At 32.1% G+C, this 13859-nt stretch overlaps 1 protein-coding gene and 1 non-coding gene across 3 annotated transcripts; both read left to right on the top strand.

Annotated features, from left to right (window-relative positions):
• Positions 1 to 869: 869 nt before the first annotated feature.
• LOC126736575 (2-acylglycerol O-acyltransferase 1-like) lies at positions 870 to 10663 on the top strand. Of its 2 annotated transcripts, none has more exons than XM_050440973.1 (6): positions 870 to 1304; positions 2965 to 3235; positions 4608 to 4744; positions 4799 to 5049; positions 5101 to 5326; positions 10304 to 10663. In XM_050440973.1, exons 2-6 carry the CDS (start codon positions 2985 to 2987, stop codon positions 10462 to 10464), a joined length of 1026 nt encoding a protein of 341 aa, XP_050296930.1. In that variant the 5' UTR covers positions 870 to 1304; positions 2965 to 2984; the 3' UTR covers positions 10465 to 10663. The 2 variants fall into 2 exon arrangements, with proteins under 2 accessions (XP_050296930.1, XP_050296929.1); XM_050440972.1 differs by having other exon boundaries at positions 873 to 1281.
• Positions 3320 to 3393, top strand: Trnai-aau (transfer RNA isoleucine (anticodon AAU)). Its single transcript has one exon. It is a non-coding gene; the product is annotated as a tRNA-Ile (tRNA).
• Positions 10664 to 13859: the final 3196 nt, after the last annotated feature.

Here is a 13859-nt window from a genome sequence, read left to right on the forward strand (position 1 = left end):
CATTTTAAAATTGCTTCTGCTTTTGCATGGATTTGTTTTCGCAATAAGCAGATGCAATTTTATCGAAATCTGTCAAATTTAATTTTCTTGTTCATTTACCATGTTTACACACAATATGTCGATAATTATCTCGCTGTAACGCGCATTATAACGTGTATACAAAGGAACATTCAAATTCACAACTAACAAAAATTTGAAAACCTTTGAGAGGGAGGAAAAATGTTCACTTTAATTTTGTTGTGCTGTGCCTTCTTCATTCATTCATTAGATATATTTTTACTTAATCTTCTCAACCTAAGTAATTTATCAATAAATTATGTAGGGTGGCAATAAAAAACAGCTGCCAAAGCGTTTTTACTCTAATTCGCATTAGCCGCTAATTCGCATTAATGTCACGTGTAAACTTTGTAAGTAAGTGATTCATATTATAATATAGTAGATATACATAATTAGTATATTTGCATTATGGGCTGATACTAATTAGTGATTACTATAACCGAAGTAGTCAAAGTAATTATTTAATTTTTAAATCGATAATCGTTACTACAAAAATTGACGAAGAATAGTTACTTATTCAACATCTCTATATAGTTATATACTGAGCTTTTCGACTATAATCATGCTACCAGAAAACTGAATAAGAGCCACCTTTACGTGAAAACAATATAAGCCGCTTCCAAAATAAAGAAAAATATGAATTTATTAATTCCCAAAAAAAAGATGTGCTACTTCTTGATTAACCCTCGTAACCAAACATGTAGGTGATCGACCTGTTCATGTGGTTTATAGGAGCCACGACATACTGCGCACACTCGCGGCTAAATAGAATTATTTAAAATAATATTAATGGGTTATCACCCGTATCTCTCATTAAATTCGGTTTATTTATTTATTAAAATATTCCGGTCTATCTGGCATCAGTGTTGGAATCGATAATGAGCCAACATGGCGGTGAACCATAACAAATAAACATACTTCAAAATATTCGTCGCGTGTCTTCCCCCCCGTGTGAACCGTGTAGTTAGTTATCATCGGTACAAATGAGCCCGGTTTTCAACGTGTTCTGGGTGCCAAAACTATAAGAAAACCGGTTGAATAAGTGACATTTGATGGTTTTACTAGTATTTCCGTAGGCGTTTTAATTGGGAAAAGTGAAATCTCAGCAATAGAGTCGAAGTTTATTGAGAAATCACTGCATTTATTTGATCGTGAACAAATCCACAGAAGGTAAAAGACCTGCTCTACGTGATTTGTATGTGACAGTTTAGCAGCAGAACCGGAGTAAGTAAATTTTTTATTGTTGAGTACGTTTTAGCTGTTTTGTCGTTTTTAAAAACGTTTTCAGTCAAAATTTGATTCTAGGGATTTTAAAACCTTTTATCGGTATTAATTTACATGAAGTTTGTATAAAATCGCGTGTTATCGTCCAGGTTAGTCATGCGCATGTTGAAATGGTGATATAATAAACATTTGACAGCTGTCAATTGTGACATTTCATTGACATTGGCAATGGAAGGCAAAACAGTTTTAAAAGCCAACTGAAAACTTTAAAATGCAAATCAATTATATAAAATGGAGTCAATTTCCATGACTAATGTCCTACTAATTATAATTAATTAATCCATAGGGCTTTCGCAAGAATCACTAAATTTAAATGTTTTTCAAGATGGCGTCCCTCGGCCATGTTGAAATTCATTATGCCATAGCCAGATATAGGGTATGTACCGTTTTCAACTGTCAGTACAGGATTGTACTGTGCTGATTTTACTGTAATTTGTCGTTCCGATTTTATACAGCGTGCTGTTTGCAAAAAAGGAACAGTTTTCAGCACTGTTTTCACAACCACAATATAACCTATAAAACCTAACCTATAAAACTTTCGAACAAACATATTTCCTGTGAGAAAGTAAAATACACATGTACTTTTGTGCCTTTTACTTTCTGCAGTGCAGTATGTGCACAATTACGAGTTTTCTAAAAAATTTAAAGGGCTAAAGAGCGCAAATTTGTGCTCTTAGGAAAATTTGTGTATACCTACATTACTCATGAAAAAAGTAAATTTCAGACACTCGTGTGAATTTCAAAAACATCAACAGTTGAGTGAAAAATATCACTTTCTTCACTAGTAATGTACAATATACTTTTAATATACTATATTATCTTTTGAATTTGTACCTAGGTACATGAAATGCATCCTAAATTCCTCTTCGGAATATAGGTTTATTACGTTTTCCAAATAATTTGGAACGCGAATACGGGCCTGTCCTTAAGCCTGTAATTGGGCAATATAAAAATCTTCTTGGTCCAGTTCATCTTCCTCATCATCAGTTAATAATAAAACGGAAACGGTGTTTGCCACTATCATGGCTGCTACATTATTGAGGTTCATAGCCATAGCTTTTATTTTGAACAATTTATGTTTTGAACTTGGAAAATAATTCCCACAACGTAAACAAGAAGATTCAAGAAATCAACATCAACAACACTTCTGACAGCTTTGACATTCGCTCACTATTTTACTGTACCTACAGTAGCTTTTATCCTCAGTTAATCGAGTAAAGATTAATGACGTCATTGACGCATTTATGACGTCATTCAGTACTGAATCAGTAAACTGAAATAAATATCGGAACGACGTCCAGTAAATTCAGTACTGACAGTTGATAACGGTACATACCCATAGTATAAATCAGAAGTTATAAGGACTGGGAGTAATTAACTTATTTCATTAAACTGAACTTTAAACTTAAAATAATAAATATTTCTTGATTGATTATTACAAACGATGATGAGTATAAACGTTTCAATAATTTATATTTCATCATTATATTTGTTTTTTGATATCACAAAGGAAATAAGCCATTAAGTTTTTCTATACGGCTATTTCAAATAATAATTACATATAATTCGATAAAATTGCTGGGTGCCTATAATATAAAACGAATCGTAATACGGTTGTTTCAGGTAAGAATCTGCAAAAAAAAATGGAACTTGCCGGTATCCAATTCGCCCCCCTTTCCGTCCCCATGGAGAGACGTCTCCAGACCTTAGCCGCGGGAGTCGGGTTCGTCTGGCTAATATTTGGCGGATTTATTTGCCTCTTTTTATCGATATATTTAATACTTTTCACACGTTTTTGGTGGATCACCTCGCTGTACCTTTTGTGGATCCTTTTATGGGATGTGAACGTTTCCGAAAGGGGCGGCAGACAAATCCAATGGGTCAGAAACTGGAGGTGAGTATATTAAATAAATTCTTACTAATACGCTCCTGTAGTAAAATAATTAAATCACTGCCAACTGAAAATGTTTTGTTATCAGGCCCATTAGCTCAGTTGGTTAGAGCGTCGTGCTAATAACGCGAAGGTCGCGGGTTCGATCCCCTCATGGGCCAAAAAATTTTTTCTCAATTTTCGTTTTATAATGATAATCTGGTTTATTGGCAAAAAAATTATATAAATTTTGTAAACAAACCTAATAAGATAATAAAAAACATAGAAAAAACAAAAGATCACAATACAGAAAACAAAATATACTATACATACTATAACTCTTTGTACAATAAAATAAAAATTATAGGTTGACACAAAATAGTATAGTACGTAGTCTTAATAAAAAAATTTAAAAAAAAGGAAGAAAGTTATAAACTTAAAAAGTTGAAATAAATAAATATTTATAATATTCTAAAATTATTTGATAAAACAATGGTTTACTGCATGTAATGTTCTCTCCAGCAAGTAAGATGTTAATTCCCTTGCAAAAGGTAGGAAAAGATGACATTTCAGGTGGCATTTTTTTTGCATTATATAATATAGTATGGAGCTTTAAACTCTGGCCGTGGGGTTGAAAGATAAAGATCATGCTCCCATTCCTAAATGGGTAATGGTGAGATGGCCTTTCGGGAATTGCTGATACATGCTTGCAAATTAAGCAATTATACATAATTGCGAATATTTTATACAGATAAAGGACAACTGCGCGATTATAATAGAACCGATTCATAACTCTATAGAAGCTACATAGCTATATAGAGCAGCCAAAATTAATATTCAAGCCTCAAAAGTATAACATTAATTATTATCTTAAATTGACATACACAAACTGTAATACGGCGCATCGTCCAGCCACTCAATTTTTTAAATTAAGCAACGTTTAAATAATTAATCAATACGAAAATATATAAAAAAAATGTTTAATATATTCTGAGAATTTCCTATAAAGATTTTGCTTCGTTGGAAATATGGTGCCATATTTTTCTTGCCATAAAATTGAACAATTTTTGAAAATTTGTTGAACGATGTTGAGGTATTAAATAGTCCTTAACATGGCGATGGTTTGATAAGGATGATGCCTGGATATAAATAGTTGATACAAATAAAGTAGTATTTTGGTTTTAAAAATACGTCTTAAGGTCAAAGCAACTTATAATATATAAACTTTGGTCAAAGTTCACTAAATTTCAAGTTCAGTAAAACAGGAACGGAGTCAAAACAAAACGGACATTAATATCAGCAGAACCGATGAACCAAAACACTACTTCTTCATATGACTGCTCGATATTAATTGAACTTATTTATTACGTATCTTTGATGCAATACGTCATTTTAGATGGTGGAAATACATGAAAGACTATTTTCCGGTAACCTTGGAACGCGTGCCGTGGGTCGAACTCGACCCCAAGAAAAACTACTTGTTTTGCGTATTTCCGCACGGACTGTTATCCTTAGGGGTGGTTTGCAGCTTCGGTAAGTGAAATAACATTATCTCTTCATACCCTAAATAAAAATGTATGGTTTTAGGCAATAACTATGGGGAATTTAAGACGTATTTCCCGCATCATACCGCGCACGTGGTTACGCTCTCGCAACACTACGTGATGCCGTTTTTCCGGGAAATGGGGTTGGCTTTGGGGGGCATTTCGGCGGAAGCGAGATCGATTCAGCACGTGCTCGAACGCCCTGAAGGGGGCCACGTGTGTGTTCTGATGCCCGGCGGGGCTCAGGAGAGTTACTATTGTAAACCCGGACAGTACCGGATCATTCTGAACCGAGTAAGGTTTTGCCGAGTTGGTTATGCATAATGTATAAACGTTTTGTTACAGAGGAAGGGCTTTATTAAGTTGGCGTTGAAAAATGGCACCCCTCTCGTTCCGGTGTTGTCTTTTGGGGAAACTGACACTTTCGATCAAGTTGAGGGGGAAACGTTAAAGAAAATCCAGGAATTCATTAGAAAGTGGATCGGTATCGCTCCGGTGGTGCCTGTGGGACGTGGATTTTTCCAATATACGTTCGGCATGGTGCCTAGAAGAAAACCCATTCATGTAGTTGGTAAGTTATTTGAAGTTTAAGGTGTTCATCCTTTTCCCAGATAACCCACCCGAAAACTTTTTAATTAAACTTTAATTTTCTTCGAAACATGCACCGAATGTTCACGAAGAAATATTCTATGAATGGTCAAATATTTAAATGTTCTATAAATGTTCCGAAAAACTTTTTGAATATTTAGGATTTATTTAGTAGCTTCTATAGTGTGTTTTCGTACGTTATCATCGTTATCGTTGTAGTATGATTTGTTTAATAAGGCTTTTCCTATGCGTCGAATTAAAAGAAAGTTGAAGAATAATCAGCAACTAACCTTGGGTTCTCTGAACAATTTTTTTTTTTATAGATATTATAGCGTTCTTTTCTATTGTAATAAATAGCGCAGTGTTTACAGAAAACTTATTATTAAAAACGATACAAATATGTACTATAGCAATAGAATTTCTACAACTAAAAACAAGCTAAAAGAAAGTTGGGCCATTATTAACGATTTTCGCAATAACTCGATTCCTGCTAATTTTGACATAGATCCAAATGACCTAAATAAATTTTACCCACGGTTTCAAAGATTCTTGAAAAAAATGGTAAAAGGTCAAATTGTTGAAAATCTTGACATTATAATAATATCTTGCTTACTTCCAGTCTAGTTTCGAACTAGAGAAGGCTACAGTTTTACTAGTTGCACTACAAAGAATTACAAATAACATTACGAAGTTCTCGATAAAGACAGTTGCTGCCCTGCTATATTAATTCAATTAATTGACATGTCAAAAGCTTTCGATTCTATTAGCATAAATCTCGTAGTTGCAAAATAGAGTATAACATTAATTTTTTATTATTTGACAAAAAGGAGTCAAGATCCATTCTTGGACCACTGCTGTTCTTACTTTTTACTGATCATAGCATAAGTGTTGTAAAGGACTGCTTATATCATATATAAGCTGATGATGAGATTTATTTGCCTTGCACTACTACAGATATTATTAAAAATGTAGGCAAAATCAGTGATGGCTTAATGGTCATATCTTAGTGAGCAGAGCCTAGTCCTTGTTAGTTCATCCACAAAAAACGCAAGCTATCTTATTTTGCAAAAATCTTAAATAAAAGAAACTAATAACTTAAAAAATAGAAACTAATAACCTTTATATAAACATTAATGTAACTGTGCTAAATTGGAAAGTCAACAAGTGCATACGGGTTTCGTCGTGTATAAAATAGTCATAACTTTAAAATCTGAATATTTAGCTGAACTTATTAAATTTCGTAGAGACCCACATGCAGTTAATATCAAATATAATAGAGAATTTTAAAATTCTGTTTTCACTACCAAGGAACGGCTATACAGGGTGTTACAGAATAATATGTTAATCCTTATGTGATTTTAAGAAGAAAACTTCAAATAAAGCTATGTTCTAAACTGCTTAACTTTTGATCTACAGAGTGTCAAAAAAACTACATAGTGTTAAAATGTTGTGATGGCTACTGACTACGCAGCTAATCTACACTATTTTCATTTTTGTTCACGTATTATTCTTTTAATTTAATGGTAAAATATGTTACTATGTTTATAAAATAAGTAAATTTAATTTTAATTTTTTTCCGCGGTAATCGCATGTCGGACGAAAAAAAGAAATCAAATTTCCTCTAAAGTGAATGGGGATTATAAAAATAATCTTTATTTGACGGAAAAGGAGTGTCATACATAATATTTTTCTAAAATATTTAGTCTGCGTTCCTCTACGGGACGCCACTGGTTAAACTTTAAAAAAAAGTTTTTATTTGTTTAAAGATTTTATTTATTAATTTTTGTATTTAGAGGTTTAGGAGCTTTATTTAGTTAAGTTTAGCTTTATTTAAACTTTTCTTCTTAAAATCATCTAAGGATTAAGACCCTTAAGGATCAGCATCTTATTCTGTAACACTCCGTATATATAATAAAATACTTAAAAATGTAGAAACTTTGAGCTATCCATGATTTAAAAAGACATTAAGAGACTTAACTGAATAATAAAACCAATTAAACATAGTATGCAACTGTTTTACTGTTTGTAAGTTATAAATATAGTGGGTTGGCTTTTTATATAAAAAATAACTTACAATTTTCTAATATGGTTTCTGTTAGTGAAGAAACTTGTGAAGAGTTATGGTTTCAACTACATTTTTTCATAAAAATTATATGGTTGGTGTCCTCTATAGACCTCCCAAAGGTAATATCAATAATTTTCTACAGACTTTTGAAAAAAGGTTGGCTGATTTTCAGCCTTTGGAACTCATATGTAGCGGTGATATAAATTTAAACCTTCTAAATATGGAACATCATTATGTATCAACTTTTTATGATTGTATAGAGTCTTTAAATTTACAACAAGTTATAATGGAACCTACAAGAGTTACAGGGACATCATCTGCACTTCTGGATTTAATTTTGATTCCAAATGACGAAACAAGCTTTGAGGCGGGAATTAGCGATTCAGAAATTTCTGACCATTTCTTGACGTATTGCAACATAATAAACAAAAAAACTAACAAAAACCTTAAATTTATGTCACGAAACCTCAAAAACATTGATAGAGAAAAACGTTGCTTAAAAAATTAACGAATTTTTACAGGTCACCCCATTTGAACACATTATTTATTTGGAAACAGTTAACGAAAAAGTCGCTGCTTTAAATAATTTTTTGATAAATTTGTTCGATGTTTTAGCACCTCTAATCCAGCACAAAATAAAAAAACAACAACCTCTATGGTTAACTTATACCATTAAAAAAATGATAAGTTTGAAGAACAAAGCCTACAAAAAATATCAAAAGACTAAAACTGATTTGTATTGGGACTATTACAAACAAATTAAAAATCAAACTAGCATTGTAATACGTGAAGAAAAAAAAACAATACCTTGCACATATAGTAACTATGGGTTTTAAAGATAAAAAGATTTTTTGGCAAAGGCTAAAGAAACTTCCGTCATAGAATGTCCCCAATTCTATAAATAATCATTTTATACAGGCTTCAACGCAGAACAATTCAGTGCATGCAGATCTTTTAAATTTGTATCAAAATAAGCAAAGGCGTCAAATATTATCAAAATTTAATTTTTATACCGTGTCCACTGATATTGTGAATAAATATTTATTCGAAATTAAATCACTTGCTACCGGGGCGGATCAAATAAATCTAGAGATGTTGTTGTTGTGTGTGGACCGAATTATACCTTTTGTAACTAATATTGTAAACTCATGTATATTAGACAAATGTTTTCCTGATGGCTGGAAGGTCTCAAAAATATTTTCACTTTTAAAAAAGCAAAACATTTCCGATTTTAATGATTTAAGACCTATTAGTATTTTGTCAGTTCTTTCTAAAATCATGGAAAATTTATTAAATGTCCAAATTAGGGAATACCTAGATAAATATAATATTTTACCGGCATTTCAGTCAGGGTTTAGATCGGGTCATAGCTGTACCACGGCACTTTTAAAGATCACAGATAATATTATTAAAGCTACTGATCAGGGTAAGGACGCTGCTTTAGTACTTATCGACTACAGCAAAGCGTTTGATCGTATCAATCATACATTACTCTACGCGATTTTAGGCTATAATGGGTTTGACTCTGACGCAATTGATATTATTAAAAGTTATTTAACCGATAGAAATGAAACGAATAAGGGCATTTTAGTTATGTGGAGTTCCACAAGGTTCCATATTGGGACCTGTTTTATTTTGTATTTATACTAGTAATCTCACCAGTTGTTTAAAATATTGCAGTGCTCATTTAAATGCTGATGACACGCAACTCTACTTTTCTTTTTTTCCTGAAAGTAAAGAAATAGCTGCCCAGTAAATAAACGATGATCTAAAAACCTTAATAGATTTTTCAGAAAAACACAATCTGGAAATAAACTCGTCTAAATCTGCCTTCTTGATTTTCGGCAAAAATCGCGAAGTATTGCATCAGAGTATGGCTTTGGAAGCTTCCTCAAACAAGCTTTTGCATTCGACTTGTTTCCGCAATTTGGGACTTCACATTGACACCAATATGAGGTATAAACAGCATATAAGTAAGTGCATTCAATCTGCTTATTCTAATTTAAAACAACTTTCTCCGCATAGACACCTGCTTTCAACATCTCAAAAAATTACCTTATGCGACGCTCTGGTTTTGAGTCATTTTAATTTTGCCGACGTCGTATATGGTCCATGATTAGACTCTATATCGACAAAGGTCGAATTCAGCGAGTGCAAAAGTCATGTTTGCGATTAATTTACGGCATTCGTCGTAGAAATTTGCATGCTGCTACTGTATTTCACCAAGTAATAACTTTAAATCGCCCCTCGTATCTATTAAATAAAATATATATACGCTATAGAACTGACGTACATTCTTTGAATCTCCGGCATAGAGGTCTAATTTCTCCGCCTTTGCATACCACTATGTTCATTATCAGCGGTCATATTTATTTAATTTACAACCAGATTCCGGAGGACTTTAAAAATGAATCAACAAGCGTATTTAAACATAAATACAAAAAATATTTATTGCGGTAGAATGGGTATATCTGGCGATCGTCGCGTTTATTAAATATGTATGTGTTGGGTATGTTAAAGATTATTGGATGTTTGGCACTTGCTGGGGGATACCTAGTAATTTATTTTGGATGCAACAAAAGAGACAAAAAAGAAATTATAACTTATTTAATGAGGGGGTTAAACACGAATCTTTTTTAAATTACTTTTAGCCTCCTGTTTGCCTATATTATGGTTAAGATTTTTTTTAAATTTTAAAGCATATAATATTTATTATCTTTGTATCTAGTTAAGATATAGTATTTTATTATAAATTGGGCAAATAAACGATTTATTATTATTATTATATTATTTGAATATTCCTGGAAGAGTTTCGGAATGTCAGCTATAGTATATTTACTACCACTGTTCTATGCCTTTAAAATTTGGTTGACATTTAATATTTAAATTTTCCAGTTGGTAGTCCAGTGGATGTGCCGAAAATCGAAAACCCCACACGCGAACAAGTAGAAGAGTACCACGGAAAGTTCGTCGAACATTTGCAACAAATGTTTGAAGAACAGAAGTTCCATTACCTCGAAGACCCCGAAAACACGAAACTGGTTATCGAATGCTGAACTCGCGTTGAATATGCTCAATACTGTTTTACGTATTATATAATTATGTATCAAAAAAAAAAGTATTTTAAAGACTGTTTTTTAGTAAGTTAAGGAGTCAAACACGATCGTGCCTTTATTAGTTCTTTAAGGACATTTTTAAGTGTATTTTAAGTACTGTTTTTCTTGTTATTGAATGCAATAAATGTTTTTAAGAAGACCATTGATTAGTTTCGATTAGAAAATCCATGAATAATTTAATATGCAGGTGTAGCACCATCTATCGTACCAGTGTTGCAAGTTTGTTACATTTATAATAAATCTGTTACATTTCAGCTTAATTAGTTACATTGTTACATTACCCTCTAAATCTATTACATTTTACTATTTTTAAAGCTAAGCACATAAAATTCTTTCATTTTTCGCCTAAACACTTAAATAGTTTGATAAAAAAATCGAGTAATTTTAAAAGTGTAAATCCCTCAGCCTACAGGCAAGCGACGCCGCAAGCTGAAACGCAACGGAACCGTGAATCTTCGCGCTAAGGCTACGCGCTACGTTTTGTTTTCTATCCTTGTTCCTTCTCTTTACGGTCGTTGCCTTAGACCATGCGAGAAAGACAAGGATAAGATTATTTTATACTATAGAGGTTATGTTTATGATAATTCAGATATAAATTTTCGTTAAATTTTGTTGGTCGTTTTTCTTAGTAAGCTTTAGTCGTTTCTATTAGAGGAGTTGTGCGTGTGATAAGATTTTAACAAGGAACGGACATACAATAAATTCCTAAGACACTCCATTATAGTTATTTTGCAATGGACAGGTAGGTAGAACTTTAAATGTTACCTACACCGACTTTTTTTTTTTAACTTTAAAAAATATAATGGCGAACCAATTTCCTTAGACTCCCGGTATATTTTAATGCAATTGTATATGAAACTAAAAAATATGAATATTTTAGGTTCCTAATAAAAAAACCCAAACAGTTTGTTAAACCACAAGAGACAGCAGAACAAGAACAACAAGAAAGCTCAAGTTCTAAAAGTGTCACAGAAGTGATAGAAGATCCTGTTGCTGGTTGCAGTCGTGCCGAGGAAGCCAGAGCAAGTACCAGTGAGGTAATCCCTGCAAAGCAGAAGAAAGAAAAAATATACAAACAAAATTTTAGAAAGCAATGGACCATAACATTTAAATGGCTTGATGTACATGAAAATGGGGACTTTTATAACAAAGTGTGTAATAGCACCCTAAAAAGTGGTGTACCTTATTTTAAAAGGCACTAAGAAAATTTTTTACACAAAATGAATTTGGAAAAAGCGAAAAATACCCCAAAAATAATAAATTTTGTAAAAAAAATGATCAAGTGGAGAGGTCTGTTAGGCGGGCTGAGCTTAAACTTGTAGCATTTATTAGTGAGCATAATCTATAACCATACTAATAACATAATCTATAACCATATTATACCACTCCTCGTAATGGATCACTTAATACTATTATTAATTTCAATTTTTCCTGATTCACATGTGGCTAAAAAAACTTAAATGCAACAGAACAAAAGCCACAAAATTGACTAAAGATTGTTTAGCTCAGGAAAAAAATAAACTTGATAACAAGTATATTGCAGAAGCAGCACTTTTCACTTATAATTGATGGGACCACAAACATAAGTACCCAAAAATCATTAGTTCTTATAGCTCGGTATTTTGACAAAATACACCAAGGATCTAGAGACACATTTCTGGGTCTTTTAAGGGTGCAAGACTGTACTGCCCAAAGCATTTATAATTCCATTTGTGAATATTTGGGAAATATACAGGTGCCAATTCAAAACCTACTAGGTTTTGCATCTGACAATGCTGCTGTAATGATGGGGAACATGGGAGGTGTGCAAAAGCTGTTAAAAAATATTTTACCTAACATTTTTGTGCTTGGCTGTGTTTGTCCACCATAGCTTCCACCTTTGCTCTTCAGCAGCATCAAAAAAGCTTCCAAGGAGTGTAGAGGACTTTACCCGGTCAATATATAATTACTTGTCACACGTGATGTCATAGTGATTTATTTTTGTTAAGTTTATGTATTAGTATCTGCCTGAAGTATTATATCTACATATTAATTTTTAGGAAATGTTCTTGGTTGAAATATTTTTTTTGGAGTTTTTAATTTTTGTTTGTAAGTTAAGTTTATGGTTTATGAACCTATTAGTGGCTTAAAAGTGCATTTAAAGTATTATACATATAATTAGTCTAATTTTCTTAAGTCTGATGTACCAAAAGTTTTTTGTATTATTACCTAGATTATTTGTATTCATATTAGTTCTTATACTTACAGTTATGTGATTTTTTTTCATTAGGTTTGTAAGGTATCTAAGAATTATCTTTGGTGCGTTCTGTTTTTGTTGGTATTTTTTAGATCTATAATAATCCTATATAAATAAAGAAATAAAAGGCGTTAAATGAGTTTTTTTATTAATTTTATTTTCTAATAGTAATAATATTAGGTAATATATCCATAAGTTTTCGATAAAATAATGACTAGATTTTATTCATAAAATGGTGAAACATAAAAAAAGCATCCTTCGCTCGGCCACACCCATTGCTTCTTATATTTGGGTGTATTGAGGGTTGCAGGAAATGTAGGAGCATACCATATATGCGTTTTTTATTTCACCTTTTTCCTATCAATCATTTTGTCCGTTAAAAATTGCTTTTATGTCTTTACTAACTCAGCGACACGAAATTTTGTGAATAATTTGTATTTTTAGTAATAAGTGATAATCTGTTACATTTGAATGGCATTTTATTACATTTTGGTTGGCTTGTCTGTTACATATACAAAAATCGTTCTGGCAACACTGTATCGTACTCATTTTAGTACACCAAGATTCGATTACAGCGATCTGTAATAATTTCTTAAAGTAGTCCAATAAGAATCCTTCAGATGTCGCCAATTTACGTAAAAGGAATGGGCACTCGTATCGATATCGGTTTTTTTAAAAGCAAGTAGTGACACCTTTGAGTTACGACAGCCAACACTACAGAAAACTGTACTTGCATATTATAATTCAACAAATTCATTTAAGAGGTCGCTACTTTACAATAATAGGGATGAGCAAACAAGCCGATATTAGTACTTTTAATGAACATCGAAAATTTTGACAGTAAAAAACGTTGTATATACAGTGACGTATAAAAGATTGTATTATTTTATTTTTATGATGTACAACGAACAGGTTGTATTAAGTCATATTTTGTCAATGAATAAATTTGTTTGTAAATGAATATCGTAATTCAATTAAAACTAACATATCGACATTTTGAGATTATTATAATATTGACTTTTGAATAAATTATTAAATGTATGCCCTCTATATAGTAGGAAGGATATATCGTGAAGTCCACAGAACACAAATATGGTGA

Source organism: Anthonomus grandis, chromosome 5 (assembly GCF_022605725.1).
Source record: "Anthonomus grandis grandis chromosome 5, icAntGran1.3, whole genome shotgun sequence".
NCBI classification, from domain to species: Eukaryota; Metazoa; Arthropoda; class Insecta; order Coleoptera; family Curculionidae; genus Anthonomus; species Anthonomus grandis.